At 31.6% G+C, this 25,671-nt stretch overlaps 1 protein-coding gene across 1 annotated transcript; it reads left to right on the forward strand.

The window, feature by feature from the left end:
* The first annotated feature begins 618 nt into the window (after positions 1 to 618).
* On the forward strand, positions 619 to 10,546 carry LOC130451100 (acylcarnitine hydrolase). The gene is made up of 3 exons (XM_056789903.1): positions 619 to 1,112; positions 8,976 to 9,341; positions 9,391 to 10,546. The coding sequence occupies exons 1-3, from the start codon at positions 701 to 703 to the stop codon at positions 10,464 to 10,466; spliced, it is 1,854 nt and encodes a 617-aa protein (XP_056645881.1). The 5' UTR covers positions 619 to 700; the 3' UTR covers positions 10,467 to 10,546.
* The last annotated feature ends 15,125 nt before the right edge of the window (positions 10,547 to 25,671 follow it).

Consider the following 25,671-nt stretch of genomic DNA (forward strand, 5'->3'; position numbering starts at 1 on the left):
GGAAAAAGAAAGAAGTCAGGAAGGGCCAAATTTGCGCTATATTTTTTTGACGTTTTCCGAATTTTTTAACTTCCGGTCAACTTCTTACATGTTTGCTGCTACATGACCAGTTATGCCAATGAAAGAGATAACCATTTGGTTTGATGCTCTAACAACTTTTCAATGCACCATTCGATGCAGCCATTCTAGTATCAGGTTATGCGCGGGTTCAATTAATTTCTTTACAGTAAAATAATGACCTACTATCTTCTTGATGGCCGTCATATTGATGCTTAAACATGTAGTTTCGTATAGTATTTATCAGAGTATCACAGATAGGAGATCAAGTTAATGTACTTTTAAGAAACTGAAGTGATTATGGGCAAAGAAGGAAAATAATAACTTCGAATATACTCAGTGATTTTGTAAATAAGAAATCTACCTTATTTAATCACTAAACTTCAATTATAATGTGACAAAAACATTGTTTTGAGAATCCAGGTGTTTTTCCTGAAAAAGAATCTGATTCATTTAACCCATTTGCAGGAAATTTTCGAATTGATCGCTGTGATTGCAAATAGCAGGGGGAAGGCATCACGCAAGAAATTTAAGACACGATCACGATTCAATGAAATGTGCAGTCGAAACGTGAAACAACCCTCGCTCGCAACAAAATCTCGGCGCTCTAAAAGCCGCCAACGGCGTTTCCTTTCGGTTAAAAATGTTCGGTTTTTTCGAAAAAAATTTTGGGTACAGTTCCTCAAGCTGTTTCTTTATTTATATAACTGTGATATGTTATTCGTTGGCTAAGGATTTCAAAACGCCTATAGATATACCAAACCAAGGAAAAATTCTTGGAGTGGAATTGTCAAAATTAAGAATTCAAAAAATTATCGCTTATTACGGTATACCTTACGCTCTACCTCCAGTGAATAATTTAAGATTTGCTCCACCTGTTATTGAGCCTCTACCAAGTTGGAATGGAATCAAAAATGATACGGATTATCCGCCTTCTTGTTTACAAACTGAAGAGGATTACAAAGAGTCGGAGAAACCTTTTCTGCAATTGATTTCCAAGCTCAATTTCACTTTAGCTGAAGATTGTCTTTACCTCAATGTATTTGTACCTTACGGTGAGTATCTAAAAATATTAATTTTTTTGGTAATGCACGAATGACGATAAAATAATTCATGTTCTTTAAACTTGTATCACACCTCATGACTTTTTTGAAAAGTTTCATCTTGTTTGTGTTTGGTTAAAAACCTTTCAGGAATTCTAAAATTTGAAGATCACCTAATTATAGCGCGTCAAATAATACGAACATGGTTTTCAGTTGTCTTCTACTATTATCTCCAATGGAGGGATTAGGAGAGGCCATAAAATAGCCTAAAATTTTAAATTATTTTTTGTCACTACATTCTAATATTTTTGGTGTTTAAGTGACTAAACTAATGATACTTTTTGAGAAATATTTTTGCGGTATTATCAGTTGCATTTGGTTTACCTGGATATAGTTCATTGAAAACATCATCGAATATACACTGCCCACCAGGAATAGATATGAAAAAAGGTACTTTACACCGAACGCCACATGTCAGTGAAAAAATCACGCTTCAGACAAAAACTCCTCTAGCTCTATTTACGAGGAGTACCTGGCCTGACCTAGAGATGGCGGTAATTGCTTGAAAAATAACACTGTATTAGAAAGTACACAATCTATACAGCATATGTTTCAAGTTTGAAGACGTCACGTTGTTTGGTATTTGCTTGGAAACTATCAATAGAGGACAATTTCAGTGAATTTGGTGACCGTTATGTAAAATATTGATGGGAAGACTCCAGAAATATTGAAGAAAATCCACATAGCGGTACTGGTTGATCGTCGACGAAAGATCAGACATAATAGTCATTCAAAAAAATGCGGTACGTCGCATATTAACTGAAAATTTGGACATAAGAAAGCTGCGCACAAGGTGGGTGCCGCGTTTGCTCACAATGGAACAAAAAATTCCTCGCGAAGATGTTTCCATCGACTGTTTGACAATGTCTCACAGAAATAAAACCGAATTTTTGCACAGTTTCATAATCATAAATGGAACGTGGTTTCATCACTTCACAACCGAAATAAAAGAACAATAAAAAAATGGGCTGAAAAGGGAAAATCGACTTTAAAGAAGGCAAAGACTGATCCATCTTATGGCGTCGGTTTTTTGGGATGCGCGTTGGATAATTCTCATTAACTATCTTCAATAAGGGAAAACTATCAACGGCGAGTATTATGCGAACTATTGCAACATTTGAGTGAAGGAATCAAGCAAAAACGGCCGCGTTTGGGTAAGAAGAAAGTGTTGTTTCATCAAGACAATGTACCAGCTCACATATCCGTTATTGCAATTACTAAAATTAATGAAATAAAGTTTAAATTACTACCTCAAGCACCCTATTGGCCAGATTTAGCCTTCCCGGATCATTTTCTGTTCCCAGATATGAAAAAAAGGCTCGGTGGTCAAATATTTTCCAACAATGAAGAGATGATGTCGGTTATTTTGAAGAGCTTAACGATTCTTTTTATGAAAAGGGTATCGAACTTGTGAAGGGAAAAATATATTTTTGTTGGGCCAAGTACCATCCTCGTAGGTGGCAAAGCAAAACTAACGAAGCAATCTTAATTATTCAGCTTATAGTTGTATACGTACTGAAGATTTGAGGAATATTAGTTTTTGATAGCAGCTGTTGGGGTGAATCTTGTTTTGAGAAAATCGCATTTGAAAGTTTTTTGATGGATGAAAGTTTGAGTATGTAGGCCAATGACTTCCAGAAATAAATGGTGGTGGCAAACTGATACAGAACTGAAACATACATGTTTTGTACAAAGTGCTGGCTTCCTTGACATTTATTGCAATAAATAGCAAAGGTGCATTGGGCTCAACAATATTCAATTCGAAAGCAAACGTTACGACGTCCCATAGAACATCCCAGCAGCCACAGTTTAGAATTTAAGAATATAAAATCAAAAATTCTCAAGCTATTCCGTTAGGTAGAGATAATAATTAAAAATATCTTTGAATTCATTTGTGACAGGTAAATAACTTAATGATGATGATCTTTTAATGAATTTAAGCCTCGTTGTTATCTCATTTACTGAGACAGGCACATCAACTGTCAAGCGTTATCTACTGAATCATTAAGGTGAATGCGATATTAAAGAAATATTAAAATTGATCGTGGTATTCTTGTATCATAATTAACTAACGTAAGAAGTTCAAGGGTCGTTTTTTAAACCATATCGATTACACAGAAGCAGAAAATGCAAATATAATTATAATAATTGTCAATTTCCGAAGAATTGAATCAATATCCATAAGATCGCGACTAAAAACATTGAATCAGGTTATAAACATCGTGCAGTTTATAAGTTTGATGGACTTGTGTCAAAATTACGGAAAATGTTACAGTGCTTGAAAAGTGAGTAAGAGTGCAAACAAGCTGGCTTCTTATATTTTTTTGAAATATTTTATAGTTTAATTTGCATTTCGTGTAAACCTTACAAGTATGTACTTCTATGCAGAATTATTGGAAATATTGCGTGATCTGAAATCACTATCTCACAAAGAATTTTCTACACGCCTTGAAAAATAATAACGCATTGCATTATTATTGAATAAAGAGAAATAATATGTGAAGGAAACCAATTCAGGTTTAAAGAAGCTCGTTTTGGATTTTTTGATCTAGTTGAATGCAAACGATTTTGATGGATATACCTCCTAATTTATTAAAAATATAGGATAATGACTTATACTGTGGCATAACTTTTTTCGATAACTAATGGCATGAGAAGAAGTCAATAATAGTAAAGTAATAATATGATAAAATCCAGAAGAAACCATGACATTATACCGTTGGAAGATTTTGGACAGTGATACACTAGATCAAGTTAACTAGATCAAAATAAATGAAAATAGTGTCTGATTTCTTAAAACTAATATTTATTTGAGTAAAAGACAGACTGTTGAGGCAGAAAATCTGGATTCGTGGCAGTGGAATAATGATTATACTGGTAAACATTGTTTTTGTCACACTACGAGTGTGATGGTGGTGATGATTTTTATTCATGTTGATATACCGTCATTAACGATATATAATTTTGTTCCAATAAAGTCCAGTTTTTATGTGACAACTATTTATTTCTGACCTCATATACACTACCGGTTTTTGCCATCACACAATCCATTCATTAAATTTAAAAATAATACCCGTTGACAACCTTCTCTTTCATATTGTCAAGCGAAGGACGAGACGGTGTAATACAAACCAAAAATAATTGTGTCCGCTATTTGTTTACTTTTATTATTCTTTAATTTTGAATTATTTCTTTGGTGTTTATGATTGTAGTTTAGTCCCAGTTAGCCCTGTGAGACGTACTGTGATTTATACTTTTTGTACCAAGACATCTTTTTGTGAGATTCGTAAACAAATTGTTTTCATTCTTTTTAGACTTTAAAATGGATAAAACTAAGGAACTGTCGGTTGAAATTCGTGCATTCAGGGCCGAGCCGTGTCGGGGGTACAAGGGGTGCATGGCACCGGGGCGACACTAACAGACGGGGCGGCAAAACGCAAAATGTCTTTAATAAAAAATAACAGAACCCAATCATGCAAAAAATATTTAGTCGCAAAGCGCAAAGTGACTTTCTTTGATAGCGGCATTTCACCTAAATATTATTTTCTTATTATTACAACAATACCAAAATAGTGCGTTGTACATTCGGGCGAATCGGGCGGCGTAAAAAAGATAATAAATAGGTAATAATAAAGAATAAGCCGCTTGCCGCAAAAACGACAGAATATATTAACAGGTACTTTTCTATCCGAGTAGACTAGAAATTTACCTTCTTCTTGCACCCGGGCGGCGGATACCCTAGGCTCGGCCCTGCGTGCATTAGTCGCAAGTCTTCATAATCTAGGCAAACGTAGCCGTACCATTGCCGCAAAATTAAAAATACTTCGACGTACCGTGAACTTTTATTGATCAGTAAACGTGATCGAATCACAGGCCCAGATAAAGCAGTTCAGATCAATGAATCTTTATTTGCCTTTGAGTACCTCTACAGAGAAAAGGATATTGAGAGGAGCTCTCCTTTTTGGAAAATTGGCAGTAAAGAAAATCTCTTTATGACCTTAAAATAAAATTAAGAAGTTATAGTGGGCTAAAGATCATAAAAATTAGTCGCATGAAGAGTGGGAGAAAGTTTCATGGAGTGATAAGCCAAAGTTTGAGATTTTTGGGTCTAAGATGTGTAATCCCAACTGTAAAATACGACGGAAGCTTCATGATGGTTTGGAAATGTTTTAGAAGGGCCTGGTAAAAATAAAGAAGGCTTTAAAAAATATAATGAAGCAAAACATGATACATTCTGGTTAGAGTGTATTCATAATTACAGACTGTAGTCTTATTATTACTATATTCTTATCTATATATGCTATTTAAAACTTAAATATCAAAATCGATCGTATTGTTTTTATTTGTTGTGTACCACACAAACTATAGGGTAGGCAAAAACTTCTGATCAGTAGTATATGTGTTTTTTTTTTGAATAACTTTTACGCAACTGTCTTACATCTTATATATGTTTTTTACATCATATACATGCCACAAAATGATCTTACAGTTATAAGTATGTGTGGAGAATTAAAGTTGACATGTTATCGTCGAAATTTCACAGATATATGCCATTTGCTATACTAGTGATTTGGACCGTGCCATAGGATCATGTAAGTGATTGTTATTTTTGTTTGACTCAAACAAAAGGAATTACAACTAAGTCCAAACACACTATTCAGTACCCAAAATGCCGAACTGCCCCTGCCAAAGCCTCCAAATCAGATCAGAAAGTCAGGAGTAGAGCTACGGAACTTGTTAAGTCTGCACGATAGGTATCTGAGGATAGTTATAACCGTCAACTTTAAAACAACTGTACTTATTGATAGAAAGTGATTTAAACGATTTAGTTTTATCTTAAGTAAGGAATACCATTTGTTGATAACGATTGAGAAAATTTTGGTACAAATTGAGGAATAAAAATGTATATATCTTTAATTTATTAACTAAAAAAAGCAAACAAAGTTGGCAAAACAAATATGTTAATTATCGATATTGGATTCATGTATCAAGTAACAATAAGAAATGACTGAAAGTTTTCAATAAGCAATTACATTGACCCGATGTGATATTTCAAACGAATTTTTTATATTCAAAGTTATTAGATTGGCCAAAAACAACTGTTTCTCTATAAATTCTGATGAAGTAGTCGTATAAAGTCTGAAAAGGATTTTTGGCGTTCTTCTTTTCCTTCGCCTTTTCTTTACCCTATTACGGAGCTGAGAAGAGGCAGTTTTGAACAAATCTTCAAAATTCCAACCAAATTTCTACTGATACCACTTTGTTGTTGAAAAAAAAAAAGGCAGTGAGTCAGTATAGCTTATATAGGTTTGATCTATAGCCATGCATGTTCTATTTTCATAAAATCCCATATGTTGACAGGCAGGGTAAACTCCAATATATTCGTGGAAACTTTAAGGGACATATAACTTAATTTTTTCACAGAACTAATTCATACGCTCGTTTCCCCGACGCTATCTACTAAATTCATTGCCACGCATTATTATTACCGTGCAAAAGAGAGGGTATCCAAATGTTAAAGTTGATATTCAAATTGATGGTTTCGTTTACCTTTACTAGAATATTTCTGGAAAGGAATATTCAAATACTGGGTTATGAGATAATTGAGGTAAAATAACAGAGTGTTTCGAATTTATGGAAGTAGAATGCAATTCAATTCATTTTATTACATAAGCTAAACAACCCTAGAGACTTGTTGGTATTTTACTATATATTTTTTCAGATTATATTATATATCACTAGCTGACCCGACAAATGTTGTTCTGACATATAAATTATATCAACGGAACATTTTTCTAATTCAATAAAAATAACTAAATTACTATAAGTGTATAGAGATGTACTTATAATCGAAAGCGTTGTATAGAACATGGAAGTAAGCTTTATTTAGGTTAATTAAGTATACTTTATTAAAGTAACGAATATATTTCAAATTAAAAATTTTGATAGCTGTCTAGACATCAAAAGTAATTATTCACATTTTTACTATCAATTGGGCGACAATATGCCACATATAGTTGTCCAAAAACCATTTTGAAATGAGCCTAATATTCTATATCAGGTTCATACTGGAATGGTAGTCAAGGAAATAAATCTGATGCTCGAAGAATTTGTTGGCATTGTTGGTCTGTTTACTATGAATCTACGCGTTTCTTTTTGTTCTAATTGTCTTTGTTGATTTCGTTCATCTCGTGCCTCTTGTACATATAACCTATGAATAAATCAAATTAAAATACTTATGTGTGAGAAACAGTGACTCAATATTGTATTCCTTTGCTTATTATTTGACTTACCTTCCACAATAATAGAATACGTATATTTATACATACACGTATACGTTTCTGTTTTGATTTAAAACTATTTGCAAAAAAGGTTAAGTACAATATGTACAAGTATGATAATGGCCGTTGTTAGCGGCACCTCACAACACGTGTTTATTTACATGAAAGTAAAAACTGTCTTTTTAGTTATTAATAAATAATTATCGCACTGGATAAAATAAAAAAAATCGCGATGGAAAAATAGGGGTTGATCGTAGAGGGTTAAAAATTTAAGGTTTTATGTATTTTTTAATGCTGTATCATGAAAAAATTAAAACAAAAAAATTTTATCTAAAAAATTTAGGGGTGGATTAACCTGAACATTTAGGGGACTGAAAAGTAGATGTTTTTCGATTCTCACACCTACCCCATATGTACATAAAATTTCACGGGAATCGCTCAAGCCGCTTCGGAGGATTTCAATTATAAACACCGCGACACTAGAATTTTATATATTAGAATTTAAGTATCTTAAATAGCCAACGCCGATGAACAATAGACTTTATTAACATTTTTTAGTTCGTATTCTATGAATTAATGAAAATTCTAACAATCAGGCGCGAATGTTTAATAACAGTAGGATAAATTTAGAAGTGAAAGCAACAGTATTTGAATGTTGTTGTTGTCATAAAGAAGACGAGGTTACCTAAAGTCATGGGCCTCGACTAGTGAACCGCAAACAACCCTCAACCCTTCATTTTAGGTTCAATCGGCACAAAGAAAAGGGCTTTGCGTGCGTGAAAGTCATTACCATTATGCAGATATGCACGAAAGAGAAATTCGTAAGCGGTGGTCGTCATCATCACCAACGTTTGAATAAAAGTTAATACTTTTATTTTCATATAAAGTTTTTCTTGGTTTTCTAGCAAGTTCAGAAAAACTACTAATGATTTACATTTACAATTATGATCCGAAGTCTAGATTACTATATTTTTTTCATAAACATTTAAAAAATATACGTTTTTGCATACGCTCAAACCAATTCTAGACAGATTTTTCCATTCTGAAGCTGATATCGTAGGAATATGGTTTGGAAAGTCTTCAGTAGCTTCTTGAATCGTTGAAAACCGCTGTTCGCATCTTTTGTTTGACAGTGAAGAACAAGAAGGCGAATACGAGCAATGAAACATTAATTCCATGTTTCGCAAAATCGATTGTATTGCAGTCTACGAGAGACGTCTCTATCTGTCTGTCTGATTTGGAATGACAGTCGCACGACCATGACGAAATTCTGCGAACCAGTCTTCTCAGATGGTGCTTCATTACTGAAAGTTACACAAAACGATTCTACATTGTTGTCGAGGAAGGCCTTTTTCAAAATAATAAAAAAATGATCCAAAGTGAGCCTTCACGGGTAATTTCCATTTTTGTTTGATTGCAAAAAGTCAACCCTTGTCTTTAGATGGTTCATGAGTTCTGACTAAATTAGCGCCATCTTGGGTTTTGAAATTCAACTACTTTCTAATAAGATCACACATTATACTTTATTTTTCAGGTGACGAACCTAAACAAGGCTACGCAACGATCATATGGTTCCATCCAGGAAATTTCACTACTGGCACTCCTGCAATGTGGAATCCACACACCCTAGTATATCGTCAAAGGGTAATAATCGTGACAGTCAGTTGGAGGTTGAATATAATGGGGTTTTTCACTACCATGGATGGAGAAGCTTCCGGAAATTACGGATTGATGGATCAACAAGCCGCTATGATGTGGGTTAAGAACAATATTAAATTATTCGGTGGTAATCCTGATAATATTTGTTTAATGGGATATGGAACAGGTGCAGTCAGTGTTGGACTTCATTTGATAAATCCTCAATCGAGGGGATTATTCAATAAAGCCATCGCTATGAGCGGTAAGAAGTTTTATTTTCAATTAATGATTATAAAATCATTCTGTTGCAGGTAATTTTTTATCACCCTGGACAGTGAAACACGCCCAAGAAGATAAAGATCTTTTAGATAGATTGGCGAATAGTTTTGCTTGTAACAGAAGACCAACTTCGGAACTAATACTTTGCTTAAGACATGCTGATGCTGAATCCCTTGTACAACAAACATCTAATGTTAATTGGAGACCTATTTTAGACGGTGAAATCAGTAATAGCAGTACTCCTTTTTTAACAGATTTTCCCATAAAATATTTCGAAAGAGGAGAATATGAAAAAATTCCTTTACTTACTGGTTATACACATATGGAACAGATTCTAGAAATTGATAGCTTAAAAAATATTACTGGTACTTCAAACGAGTATCTACAAGCTTTATTAACAGACCTTATCAGCGGGGATATTCCAGTCTTGAATAATACTGAGTCTTCTTGCGTTTATAATTACGATCATATTATAGACGCCGTAATGTTTTTCTACGGTCCTTCAGGACCAGTGAAAGACGAGGAAGCACTTCGAGAAATTTTAATAAACTTCGTTACTGAAAGAAACGTTGCTTCCTCCGTGGTACAACTAGCATCATTTTTAGGTAAAGAGCAGCCTACTTATGTCTACAGATTTGATATGAAACCTAGTACTGCAGCAGCTATTAGTAACTTACCCGAGTGGGTAACAGTACCTCACTTATTCGATCTTCTTTATATCTGGGGAGTGCCTTATTGGTCAACAAATCAAGATTGGGATATACGGGATAAGAGAATTTCCGATACGATTATGTCTTTGTGGATACATTTCGCTAAATCTTCCAATCCTATAGAGAAGAGTCTATATCCAGTGGTTTGGGAACCTTTCACTGACCAAAATCCAGGTATTTTAATTATCGACGGAAATTTCAATATGAGCAATTCTAGAAATTTGAATTTCAAAGCGTTCGAGTTCTGGAATAAATATTATCCAAAAGTGAAAGCTGTCGCTACACAATGTTGCGAATCGATTGACAAAGCTCATAACATCCAAATAAATTCACTTTTACAGATCTTACAGTTTATTCTAATTTTTTATCAGTTTGTGAGAGTATTTTTGAGGTTGTAAATGATAATATCTATTTATATATTAAATAATTATTGGTTATACTTGTCAGATTACTTATTCGCAATAAATTATTGAATGTATTATATAGTTTTATTTATCCCTTTCCATTTAATTCAGTATCCAATTATTCAAAATTGCGGCCATCTAATTATCAGATAAACCTCGTATATCAAACTCTTCCCGTTCCAGTCGCATGTTCTTTTTTTTACTGATCAATGGAATATTTTTCCGTTTCCAATGTTTCAAATTCTGACATTAAATACCTAGAATTCTTTTGCAATTTGAATTATTTCAAGGACGTCACGAAATAATACTAGGGACTTAATTGACTCCCGACTGAGGATAAAGAGGTCATTTAACTCAAAAATGTATTTTTTCTGTGATATTTGATGTATAGAAATACCATAATCAGCTTTATAAATCTTGATGCCTTTCTCCCTTTTCACGGCTAAGGATTATTGGAGTTGAGTCATTTTGTGCGTTCCCTTTTCTACAGCTTTATTCCAAAATTTCAAATTCTGTACCTTTTGTTTTATTTCTTATTATCTTATTCTTCGTTTTCCTCGCCATTTTTATTTCCTACGTCTAGCTCCTCCTCTGTCTTTCTTGGTTTTGTTCGTATTTCATTATAATTTCATCTCATTATCACCTTGTGGGAGAAAAATAACGTACTGAGAGTTAATCATAAGAAGATCAAACTAATTCTGTTGATAAGAAAATACAGAATACCTAAGATCTTGTAGCTGATATTAAATGGACAAGATCTTTGCCTATCAAAGGAAGCCAAATACTTAAAAACAATAGACTCCAATTTTTCATTGAAAACGAATGTCTAGAAAAACGTGAAAAAAGGAATGGAGACTACAACTAAAGGTAATTAATTGGTTGTATACAGAAATCAAGTATGGGAATCTATGAACAAAGGAACTAACAAAAATAATCTCACGAAATTGCAGAGGATAGCAGCACTAAGAATCATCGGAGCTATGAGAGGTACTGCACAAGTAGCACTAGAAGCAATCTTAAACCTGCAGTTCACTGAATTGTTCATAAAAGATGTAGCCTTGAAAGGCTTTTTTGAGGAAAAAAATTATAGAAATACAGTTATTTCACAGGAAATTGGTGAAATAGAAAGAAAAAGAATAAAGGATCTGTTAGTTTAGAGCACCGACTATAGTTCAATATTCAGTTTTCACAAATGGATCGGTAATAAAATATGGAACAAGAGCCGGCGTGTTTTCAAAGAAATTGAACATACAAAAGTGGTCCAGATTAAAAACTGGATGTAAGTTCAAATCTACGTAATAGAGAAGCCTGAGAGATTGATAAGACAAAGTGGTTGATCAAATGGAAAATAGAACAATCTACACAGACAACCAAGGAGCCTTAAAAACAATAGTAAAATTAAAGGTATTGATGAGCTATTGCGCTTTCCTGGATTCGTGACAATGGAATCAGAGTTAAACAACACGATATATGGTCAAAGAGAAGTGGTTGCATTATATCCAGATCTATTTTGCGAAACATCAATAAAGAGAATACAAAATAGATAACAAGATTTGCAAAATTCAATCTAGAAGACCAATAGAGCGCTGACTGGACATTGTACTGTTGGAACAAAGGAATTGGGAGTGATATTGGACAACTATTGCAAAGAATGTAACGACATCAAATGCTGGCGAACGACACAATAGATTGCCTCTGAAAAATTAGAAATGGAAAAAGTGTAGAACTTTATTCTGGGTTGGAAGTAATTAAAAATAAGCTATAAAAGAAAAAATGTAGGAGGGTGGTTAGTTAGTTAGCTGAGTTTCCAAAACGTGGAGAATGGGCCTTAAGCCTCCTAGTAAACCACGACCAATCTATATCAAGATTGTTTGTACTAACCTAACCTTCATCCAATAAAAGACAACCAACGATTTGTACAATGGGAATAGATATTACCTGTAAAACTGTACTTAAATCTTTGATTTGATTGGCATGATTGGGTTGAAGACCAGTTTCATAGAACACGAAGATTTCTCTTTTTAATAGAAGGTATATATTTGTGGGAATATTATGAATAAAACACATTTGCATAAATGGCATATATAATTGTAATTGAAACTACGCGTTATCATATCAAGATCAAGATATATTGATATCAAAAAGTGCACCACCGAATCAAAAAACTTATGTTAAATATTTATATATTTACAACTTGATATATATATATATTTTTCAACATACAAACGTGAATAAAAAGTTAACAAATTCATTTACAGTATTGGAAAAATGGTCACAGAACAGAAATTTCAATTTCAAACCAACTTACAATCTACCACTTCAATATAATGTAAATTCTAACGAACTCAACTATTTGATTGAATTTCCATTCCACTATTCATTAGAATCTAAATCAAAATGTATCAAAAACGGAGAAGTTTACTTATTGGAATATGTTGAAATGAAATAGTTACTGTTAAAAACAAAAAAAAAGAAATAACGAAAGAGAAGAATTTTATGAATTTATTATGAGATACTAAAACGGACAGGGAAAGTGAAAATAAACATGTTTAATCTACGATTTCGATAAATCGTAAACATGCGCTACTATACGGTCTCAATATGTCCAAAATATTAACGTTTTGGTGAGGTCTTTAGAATCCTGAGTTAGATAAATATTTGCAACTATTATGAGAGCAAATTATTGCTATCACTTCTTGTTAACTTTGAAGAAATTTCGTTCCAGCAAGACGCTTGCCTGCTCATAATAGATTTCTTTGGAAAATACTTTCAGCAATAGTTTTTCTTCACGTGGTGTGATTCATATTGCCAGATCCACGTCCAAATCAGTTTTTTTCTTTGGAGTTATGGATAACAAAATTTTTGTGGAAATGGTTCTTAAAAAGCTGTAAATTTTGACGAGATAAAAATAATCCAACTTTGTAGTATAATGTCAGATATGAGAACTATCGCTTAGATAAAAAAGTTGGATTATTCGATTCCTTGTTATATTTTTTTCATCTCTATTTATCATTTTTAAAATTTTTTTTTCATTATGATAAAAAGACATTAAAACTTTCTTAAATTAAAATATTCATGATATAATTTGTCACAAATAATTTTTTCTAATTCAATAACTTGCTTACTTACGTAGTTACATAATCCTTATGTCAGTATTCTCCTCATTTCATTCGATTCTTTGTTTGTGGTAGCACCTGGTATAGTTGTTTCCTTCTACTCTCAGTAGCTTTGTTGATTTTGGTCTCTCCAGTTTCTTATTATTCTGTTTTCGATTCTTTTTACTATTCTTTCCTCACTCATCCTTTTTGAAATGTCCGAGCCATCTTCTGTGTCGTTGTATTTAACATTTATCTGCATGTTCAGTTTCTTACGTGGTACGAACTCTCAATTTTTCCATTGTTTGTATATTTTTCCCGTTTTTGGATTGTTGTCCACGTTTCAGAATAATAGGTATTTCATTGTTCCTTATAAATTAAGTTTTTATCTCGTTAAATAATTCTCCCGCGCTTGTGATTTCTTAGTATAATTCAATTATCGTTCAATTATCGTTTGAAAATTCTCATTTTTGTGCACTTAATGTACACCTTCTCGCTCTTGTTTTAATATTGATCGATTTATATTCTAATAAATCAGTACTCAAAGATTGGAGTGAATATCTGTAGAAACAGTTAAGTCTATTATAATTTACCACAAAGTTCTATGCAAACTTAAAACTGGTAGATTGGAAGTAAATTAGAATGAAAGAGGAATTCCGTTGAAGTTTCCCCAATATCATACATATGAAAATAAGATGTGTATTACGATAAATCAAATAATAGCTTCAAATGAACTAGCATAACCAGATAATCAAAATAATTTGGAGATATATCTGGTATGAGCAATTTATAAACAACCTATAATCGAAACAGTGCTAAGAGAGGAATTAATACATTTGCTGGGATGATTAGATGCTACGTATTCATCTAGTTCAAATATAGACTGCAAAGAACAGCTTAAATCAAACATAACATTTATTTGCACCACTATGATATCTACACTTGTTTTTAAAAGCTATTCTGATTCCCAAACATCTTTTTTGATTTATAATTTAAGTAGTTAGAGTAAAAATATGAAGTAGACCCGCGGTAATCCAGATTCTCCATAATCCGACATGCCTATCACTATTAATTTATAAAGAAATTGGTAAATCTCAAGGTGAAAGTACTGATAATCTGGTTCGCTTGAATCGTAGCAATTCAGCAAGTGAATACGGTATTAGTCGATTTACAATTTATGATATTAAAAATAACCACGAGAAGCTTGAAACCTCATGTTCTGGCTATGGACCAGGCATAAAGTTGAACATCCAGAGGTGGAAGAAGTTTTTGTACGTGTGCATGATCATCGTATGCGCCGTTAATTTGGTGAATGGACTGAAGTACAAATTAATATTGATTTCCATTCATAATTTTGATCTATTAAGAACATTTTTGGTTGAATAGGCTCGTGAATAAACTGAGTTGTTCCATTTGGAGAGAGCATAATTCACCTAAATTTTTCGGAGCACTGATTGGTGCACTATATGAGTTGACAGACATTGTCCATCTGTCTTCAAAAATGATGATGATCAAAAAGTTACAGTCAATGATGGGGAGGTATATTTTCCTGACATGGGGTTACAGCAAGAACGTTACATGTCACTCAGACGGTGTGATTTAAACCCATTGGATTATTTACTTTAAAAAGAAAAGTGTGTGTGCTGGATATTTGGCTTTTTTTGGTTTATTGCGATTCAAACTTGTGTAAGGGTGTGGGGACAAAAAATCCGTATGTTTTTAGACAGCTTGGAAAGTAAAGTAGGGGTTGACTGAGTATGTTATTAATTGTATCTCGTAATTTGGCAGTTGTAAAATATCTTAAATATAAACATCACGTATATAAAAAAGTTCAATTTCAAGTATGGAAAATCTAAAAGTCTTAAGACTTGAAGAAATCGTTTACGGTAAATCACTTTGTAAGAGTGGGAATAGTCAAATAATTTACGATATCTGTCGGTGTGTTAAGACAGATGATTCGATTGGTTACAGTGGCTCACGGAAAACTGGGAGTCAGTTTGTGAAATTTGGGCAGAAAATTCAAAATCGATAAGAAAAATGGTAAGCAACATGGAAGAGGATGTAGTTCAAAAATCAAGAAAATCGGCGCCCAAATATTCCGAGAAGCAATAAATAGAACAAATATCAAAAATTATAAGTCTCGGTCTTATATATAGGACTTATTGCCAGAAAGACGATGAGGTAAATTCAGAATTGTATTTCGATAACTGTTGGTATGGTTGGCGATATTTGTCCCTTTAGAAATCGCCAAAATATATGAGGAAGAGATCTAGATTGATGTAGTTCAGAAAGAAAAAGCGTCCTGAAGGAAATCTTGTAATTTGGCCAGATATGGCAACTGCTCATTATACATAATTTAATGCAATATTTGAAAACAACAATTAGGAAATTAGGAAAACATACAGTTTGTACGAATTTTTTGTCTCCATATCCAGAGTTGTAAATAACAACCCTTATAACGGAGAATTTTCGTATCATATTTAACAAAACGAATGAATTGTCTAACAAAAATTCTGAACCAGGACGTAATTTGAGTAATTGAAATGATTTGTGGTTAAAATAGATTCTTTGAATTGTAATTTGGTTTGTGGGGTTACCGCAGGTAAGAACATTGTAAAATAAAATTTAGTCGAAATTTAGCATTTTATTTTTACACACCTAAATAGTTTGCGTTGCGCATCTTTACTTTTAATCTTTTCTAAAAAAACATTGATATCTTATGAGACTTCAATTGATGTGTAACCCTCAATTTTTTTGTATAAAATATTGACTTGTGAAAAACTGTTTTCCTAATTAGATTTTTCATATTTCCGATATATATACAGTCGTCAATAATTTCTATTAATTCTGAAACAAGTGTCACAATTATTATTTGCCATTTTTAACTAATTATTTACATTTGGCGACATGTACAAAGATCTATTGATAACTTAAAACCAACTACTATGATACACATTATTTAAAAATGTGGTACACTCTTTGAAATCCTTAGAATATTACATACAACAGGTAAACAACAATAAGTTGACAAATAAATGTGCCTTTTGTAATAAACCTTCACTACACATTTTGTTTAAAATTGAATACGTTTTTACCTTACAATTATTATTTGTTTTAAATGGAAGACTCAGTTTTAGTAGCGTAGTTAAACTTATCAAATAAACATGTATTCAATATCACGAGTTTGTAAATTGGAATAAATTCATTAGTTCAATTAGAAAATTTAAATGAAATTTATCGGAATTTCACAAATGATTCGATTATCTATGCTGGATACTTAGCTCCAAGAAAACGTGAATGTTTGAACAAGGCTTGAAGGAAATCAAGTTACAGAACCAATCTTCTCAATGTAGTATAACATTTCGAATTCCCGCCAGAAAAATTAGTGCTGCAATTTCAGTCCATGACCCGAATAGAGATAACAAGATGGGGTATTCGTAATATCCACGTAGCATCCCAATTAAATTGCCCCTGAGATCCAAAGAAACATTTTGACATTATGGAGGTAAGTATTTGGAAGGTTCTTAAGAACAAACCGATAAATGTTGAGGAGAATGAGTGTTTGTAGACCAAAGATATTTTCAAAATAAATTCCAATCCCGTTTATGATATTTTCAAATAGCGAATTACGAACATCAATGAATTTTATTATTTGATTACTTGTTTTTTATTACTTATTTATCTTTCATTATCTTATAATTGGTAGGAAATAAAAATTTGATGATTAGTAGTTTTCACTTCACAAACTTTAGAAAAATATCTATTTTATCTAAAAAATGTCTATTTGAAGTATTGAATTGATTCCAAATTACAGACTCATATTAAATATATATATATATATATATATATATATATATATATATATATATATATATATATATATATATATATGTTTTTGTTTCTTATACATTTCTACATTTAATTTTCTAAATAAATGTTCCGGATTTTAGGTGTATTTAAAGTTTTTTTAGAGATTATTTTTGATGTGTCGATCTAAATTTGGCTTCTATCAAAATAATACTTAATTCTAATTCATATAACTGAGATATATGAATTAGAAGATCAACTATCACATCAAAATATAAATACAATGACAACTTTCTGTTATATCTTTAATTGTCAGAATTAAAATTTCAGAACCTAATCAGTTACATTAAAATTTTTTCTATCCTTGATAGATTCAAAATTTTGGTGTAAATGAACCTAAAATAAAAATTCTTTCTTTGTATTATCAATTTTGATGAATTCTCCATCTATTTACTAAATATTGTGATATCTGTCCTATAAAAAAAGGAAATTCATATATAATATTACTGCAGCAGTATATATATATATATATATATATATATATATATATATATATATATATATATATATATATATATATATATCAATATATTTCATCCCTAATTGTGCTGCAATACTTAATATAGACGACCCCATAATGCAAACATCATTTTTTTATTTATTTTTTCCTCAAATTTGAAGTGTATTAAAATAAGTTCTACATCTTTAGTGGATTTGTTTTGAAGTATGTTTGGGTGATTTTGATATAGTATGATATAGTAATTATAGTTGGTATGGTCATATTTGATAAAGACTAAAAGAAGTCCAAACGTTGAAAAAAATTCTTTCAATAAAACTCACATAAAAAAGACCCAACATCAAGAACATATAGTCAAAAAATTATATATATAAATATATAATAAATATTATTACAGTTTTTTGTCTACAAATGTACTATTACTTCTAATGTATGTACTAATTTATATTCCTTATTCGATTTTTTCACTTACAAACAATCTAATAACCTAAATAAATATCAAAATTGTGCAACTTCATGAAAATACTTTATAAAACTCCTCTAGGTTCCATCATGAAACACTTTTCAGTACTAAAATTCTGAAACACAATAATGAATGATAACTAATTTCAAAATCAGTCATAAACGAATTATATAAACATTCCTAGAAAAGTAAATAAGAATAAAAAGTTCATATACGAGGGTGGTTCAAATATAAACCTCGATTTTTAGTCTAATTATAACCATAGCGAGAAGGATGTACCAGTTTGTTGTGTAACGCATCATTATTCGTTTTTTGGTCAAAAATAATGTAAAATCCGCGGAGTACCTCTCCAAGACTCAAGTGTATGAATGGTGCTCCGTTTTCCAAAAAGGCAAGAAGGGGTGGCAAGTGGCGCCCAGGAATAAATGTTTCGGATGAGAACGTCAGCGCTGTAGAAAAACTCGTGTTGTGTTTTGAAACATGATAGGAGTAATTACAGTTGATTCTCTCACTTACATAGTCTGGTCAAATTAGATCAAAAAATAAGAGCTAAGAAATAAGCTACATAAATTCCCATCAAGCTGAAAATCAGTAAAATTGTTTAATATACAATTGAAAATAAAATTTGAATGTTCCCTATCATTTCCGTGTATGGGAAAAATTTTATTCAAGGTCCAAGGTCAAAAAAATGAGTTTTTCGCGATTATCAGCAAAACGGTAAGTTGTAGCATAGAAATACCTCAGATAAAAATTGTAGATCATAAAATTATTTACAAGAAACGTATCAATAGTTTTTTTTCTACGAGCCACCATTTCTGAGATATAACGATTCAAAAAGTTGTAAAAGTTATAATGTTTCAGATTTACTGTCTTATTTAATAGCTATAATGGTTGCACGAGAAATACCAAAGCTGCAGAGCAACATCCTCGAAATTTAGCAACATCTTCGTCAATTGATAATTTATTTGATAACAGTTCCCACCAGTCAACAGAAATTTCTTACAAATACTCACAAGTTTCGGTTCATTAAAATGTTTTAAGTAGTTTACTGCTGAAAATATATTGGTGAAACCATTAAATGCGACAACTTTTACAACTTTTTGAATCATTATATCTCATAAACAGTGGCTTGTAGGAAAAAAGTATTGATCTGATTTTTTTGAACTTTTTCCATACACGGAAATGATGGGGAACATTCAAATTCTATATTCAATTGTATTTTAAACAATTTTACTGATTTTCAGCTTGATGGGAATTTATGTAACTTCGAATGTCTAAATTGACTGGATTAACAAAGGAACTGTGAACGCACAGAATTATAGTAACCTCCTGAAAAACACGTTGAAATCCGTAGTGCTGCCAGACAACGCCAGACTGCATACGGGCTTACGATGGAAACGATGAACGAATTTGGTTGAAAACGCCTATTTATAGTCCCGATTTGTCGCTATGTGACGAGATTTTTACGAAAAAGGCATTCGAAAGGTGGGAAAAGTGTGTAGAATGTCACGGAGACTATATAGAAAAAATGTAAAAAATTCCGGTTTATATTTGAACCACCCTCGTATTACAGGGTTATTCATCATCAACTACTCATCTCTTATCAACTTCCGAGTAGTTATAAAATTTTTTAAATGAATTTTTGTTTCATATTTTTTATCTTTTTCCTTAGAACTATAAACTTTTAATTATTTCATAATCGAAATGTCAATTATTACATATTAGTTGTCATTTACAAAACGATGTGATAATATTATATATATTTTCGAAATCTTAACACCATATAAAAATATACAGTATATTGTATTTAAGGAATTATCCTCTAACATTTAAAAGTATGTACTAGATACTCCTATAAGATATAACTGAAATCAAAATTCAAAAGTGCACATAATAGATCCGTCATCAACCCTTCATTTTGTCAATATACACATAACTTTTGGAAATAACCACTTTGAATATAAACAATCTATTAATTATACTTCGTTATGAATGCAGGTGAAAATATACTTTTCAAAAAAAAACAATCTTTCAATAAATACCTAAACGTCATATTCAATCAATCACATCTCTTCTAACAACCCCTGTAGTTGATAATGTTACGTATATAAAATAACGTTGATACGATTCATGTAGTCCAAAATATTTACCAAGTATACTGACCAGTGGTATTATGTCTCGAATTCAGAAATATATTGACATAAATATGGGGTTCGTCTTTTTTAACATCTATGTTCTTTACATTGAAAAAGTATATCTAAAGAAACTTATAGAGTTTATTCACTCCCAAACTTATTATAAATGTAATAAGTTGACCTACGACCATAGAGCTTTTCGGAAACTGTGGTATTCGGAAAGTGATATGAATAATATGATTTTTTTTACCATGGTATACACGTGGGTAAACGTGATCGTTTTTGTTTTGTACTCAAGTATTTTATGAATTATATGATTAATTTTTGTGGCCAGCATACTTGACAGGTTAATGAGGCTTTTATACTTGTTGGCTTCTCAATAAAATAGCTTATTCGTATTAAAATATAATATAAAATCCATGTGAGTGAATAATTGCGATGATTAAACAACTAAGTCTATTATAAAATTGATTTAGTGTTATACACAGAAAAATGATGAGAAATAATTTAAAGGTTGTTTTAAATTTGAAATTTCCTCAGAAAACAGAGCGCGATTTTCGGAAACTAGTTCTGGTTAAGGGTCCGTAATCATCTAAAAGATGATCATAGATCATAGGTCGAACTCTTGATTTGGATTCCACTAAGAAAAAGGAAGAGTTTCGGTGGATAGAATTTGGTAGGATAAAAAAAAATTTTGTAGGAGGGTTTGTTGGAGTGGGCCCTGATATAGGAATTGCTCCTCTGCAGAGCTGGGCATTCCACTAAGCGTTCACCATTCGTTAATATTTATCTCAACGCGCAAAACGCCTCGTTAGCCATTCTACTTGGGTTTAGGATTATAACAGTCTGGACTAAGTGGAACGGGAAAGATCGTGGTCATGAACGTGATTGTCGTGAGTGCTTAGTGGAATGCACCCTTATAAGAATATAAAGTTGTTTGTGTAATTATCGACACAATTATGATATTGCTTGTTTGCTGTGAAAATGACAGTAAGTTCCAAAAATCAACCATCATAAGCAGGTAAAATAGTCAATAAAATTATCAGTAAAATAATTTTATTAGCTTTACTTCATATCATTATTAATGATTAATGGTATATTTTTCGTAATAAATTGAAAAGTGAGAGGTGAAATGTTGGATTATTTTCATTTTAGTAAGACTTACTTAAATATTTTTAGAAACGTTCTTGATATGATTGAAATTTAGAATATATCTTATCATTCATAAAAACAATTTTATTTTGATGTTATGTCATATATAATTGTAACTTTTTAACTCAAATTAAATAGTTAAAACACCCTGTAAAGGATATGTGATATTTTTTTAATATAGGTCGTTGATATGTATATATGGCAGGGGAGGACAAATACTTTAAAGCGCGGGCCAAAATGAAATTTTCAAAATGTCTCCCGGGCCATACAGCGTACGCTGTGCACACGCAAATGTTTTGGGAGGAGTTTTTTCCCTGTCCAAGATAGTTTTTCTGACAAAAACACTATAAGTATTATTCCAAAGCATTTGGACAGAGAAATTTGACTGAGATAAGAGTAATAATAAATTGTCCACTTTTCAATTTATTATTAATTATAAAACATTGAAAAAGCGGACAATTTATTATTACTATCATATCTATTAATATTTTTAGATTATAATTTGTTATATTTGCAAAATGACGACCAGTATATGCTAAATCAAAATAAACAGTACGCGTACTGCGACCTGTAGTCCCTCGAAGAGTGAGAAGAATGTGCTTTGTTAGCGTAGGCTGCATACATCAAAGTAGGGATATAATTGCAGCTATTCGAAATTATTGTTGATTATATCAATATCGCTTATAATAAATTGAAAAAATTGCATGCAAGATTTTTCCACTGGCTGCATAAAGTAAGCAAAAGGTTCAGATCCCGCCCGCGGGCCGGCTCTTGCCCACCCCTGATATGGTAACATAAGTTGTGTTTCCAATACGTAGTAATAAAAAATGTTTCATGTTTTGAAATCATGATATTCCCTGATATAAATAATACCATTTTGTGATACGAGCAATTTATACCCCTATATAGTTACTTCTTCAGGACGCAAAACTAAAATTGTAATTTTCGAATCAAGTTTGCATACAAGATTTGTTAGACTAAGGCGGGTTATACACATATGTATCTCACACACATCGCACAGTAGCACCGTGTGCGGCACGTGCTAGTGCAAGGTGACAGAGGTGGGGATTGGAACTGGGAGCCAGTTCATTGGAACTGGCTCCCAGTTCATTGGAAAATACCGTTGTCGTGTTGTTGTTACTTACCGTCATTAGAAGAGAACGACGTCAAAAAAGATAAATATTCAACTTGATTATTGGGTACACCCTCATAGGCGTCAAAATGTTAAAAGTAGCCAAAACATATTCCGCAAACAGCTCTTAGAACACCCAGAAAAGTTATATCGTAATATGTTTTTTTCCTATTGTTTTCGGTTTTAAATAAAAAGTAAAATTATATTAAAATATGAAATGTCATATTTAACAATTTTACTGGAAAATATCTCCTGAAAGAGTTCATCGGTGGCTAAAAAATATGTGGAAGGAGCCGTCGAGAACAAAAAGAAAATAGCAAGAATGATAGAAGGGGGTGAAACTTTTGTACAAGTGTTTAACCAAAACCATTATTGAAAATAAAGAAGTACATCCAGTAATTCCTACAATAACTACTGGTAACAGTAGTTGCACCATTACTGTTAACATTCAAAAATTAGAATAAAAGTTATTGATTTCAATTCATTTTTTATTTCTAATGATTTCAAACGGGATTGGGAGAATTTGCAAAGTACGAGGAAATCGTAAAGTGCCATTTTCCGGACTTAAATTAGTACTGTAAAGTCGACTTTACAGTACAGTATGGATCGAGAGCGTCAAGACTGTCTGCGTATGGCCATTTGACTTATAAATGTGTTGTGTATATGCAAGCTGCAAGAAAAATGCTAATCGCACCTTGCGAGATGCATATGTGTGTAACCCGCCTATAAAATAAAAATGAATCATAGATTTACTGCTCATAGAGTTTAAATAACATTATTATAGTGCTTGAATTATTTGATATTAAAGGTGTAATAACATGATCATATCAATAAATGAATTCACAGTTATTACTGATCATTCATCAACGTTCTTAGTATTATTTACGGTTTGACAGATTTGGTGATTTGAAAAAACTCAATAACATGAATAAATATATTTTCATGTAATTCATCTCACCTGAAACAATTTTTTTTAGCTGAAACACCTTTTTTTAAATGTAATACGTCGTTAACTCACTAATACAATTTGTCAGTCATTTTCAAAAGTGTATTACAGTCCAAATATACAATAAAAAGTATGCATTTACAGTCGAAAAGAAACTCCGCTTATTTAAAATGTTATTCTAAGATTATAATTTCAAGATTTCAGTATTTTAAACCAAGTATCTTTAGAATTGTATTTATTTTTCACAGTATCTTAGGTTATGTTAAATTTTACGTTTATGTTGAGGCAGCAATTTTCTCAAGTACAAAATAAATATTGACATACTTCCTTATTTGATGTCTACTGTGCTATTCATACATCGTCTCTTTGGAACGATCATACACATACTAGTGACTCAAAAAATCGAGTTAACATAAGATACCTCCAATGGAAAAATCCAAAGATGTGAGGCCTGGCAACTGAACTGGGTATTTCGTTGGACTTCGTCCTCCAATTTATATACCAATTTCACTAGTAGTATTTGACGTACAGCTATTGGTACTTCATGTTTATTGTATTTAAGGCTATTTAAATAAACAAAAAATAGTATATTACATAACGAGTTTAAAAGTAACATAATTCGCACTAGTTACTATTTTGCACGAGCCATGTAGCAGCGAGTGCTGAAACGTAACGAGTACAAAATACACTTTCCAACGAGTTGCGTACACTATTTTTCCTTCGACCACGTAAAAAATTCTTCAAAAAAACGTATTTTTTAAATAAGAAAGGTTAAAAAATCATACAAAATATTTTTTAATTTGTAATAGTGTCAAAAAAGAAAAGAATTATTATTAGATATTTTGTAACTAAAGAACAAAGAAAGAACAATAATTTTTTGTAATTATATTAGATACCTAACAAGAATTAAATAATTATTAATGATTTTGTATTACTTTTTACTGAGACGTTATAAAAGTGAAATGTAAGTTGTTTTTATAACAATTACTAAATTACAGTGGAGTGCCTCTTGTTGCTGTATAGATGAAGTACGCAAACTTGTATTGCTTTTGGGTTGTGCAGTGTCAGTATGTTGTTCAGCATTTTGTTCAACACTATGTTCAATATGCAGCTTTTTTAATGTGCTTGTGTTGCTAATGGCATTCATTATGTTATTAGTAGTCATTAATCTATTAGTTGCAAAGTCATCTAAGTACTGCCCAGTAATAGTAATAACACTTAATTTCAACGTTTAAATTATCTTGCAGTAGTATCTCTAGTATGTATTTGAACACAAATCACAACAAACTTTCAATTTTTATTGTAAACACTAATACAACCTCAAAAATCATATTGTCTACTTCTTCAGTCTTCTTAAATTTGACCTTTTGCCTTTCTGCATCCAGTCAGATTCATATTGTATTCGCATATTCATTCCCCCTATCCTTCGAGACCATATATAGATAACATAATAAAAAGAAGCATTTCAATACATGTATGTTTTGTTACTTTTTAGTACATGTGTGAAATAAGCTACTTTCTTAGGTAAAAATGAGTGTGTAATCTATTATTTTCATAAGTGGTCGTAGGAAAATATATTTTTTCGGAGTTTCTTGTCTATTCATTATACTTTTTACTTGTATATCGTTTATATAACTGTTTTATGTAGAGATATGTGTAATATATGTTACGGTATCTCTTTATATAAAAAAGTCATCCTAATATTCCTGATAAATATAAATAAGGCTGACCCTAGAAAAACTTACGAATCTACATACATACATTATTTACATTATAGGTGATTATTTTGTTGACTACTCTATGTAAACCTGTATTTTAGTATTCACAGTTTTATAATATGTATTGTCATAAATTACAATCTTAAAAAAATTGTAAATCGATGTATTAAGAGATTAAGAGAGAATATTCCAATTTTATGAAGAGAAAGCAATTTTAATTTTACCTATCTAGAG

The sequence above is a fragment of the Diorhabda sublineata genome, chromosome X (genome assembly GCF_026230105.1).
Source record: "Diorhabda sublineata isolate icDioSubl1.1 chromosome X, icDioSubl1.1, whole genome shotgun sequence".
Taxonomy (NCBI): domain Eukaryota; kingdom Metazoa; phylum Arthropoda; class Insecta; order Coleoptera; family Chrysomelidae; genus Diorhabda; species Diorhabda sublineata.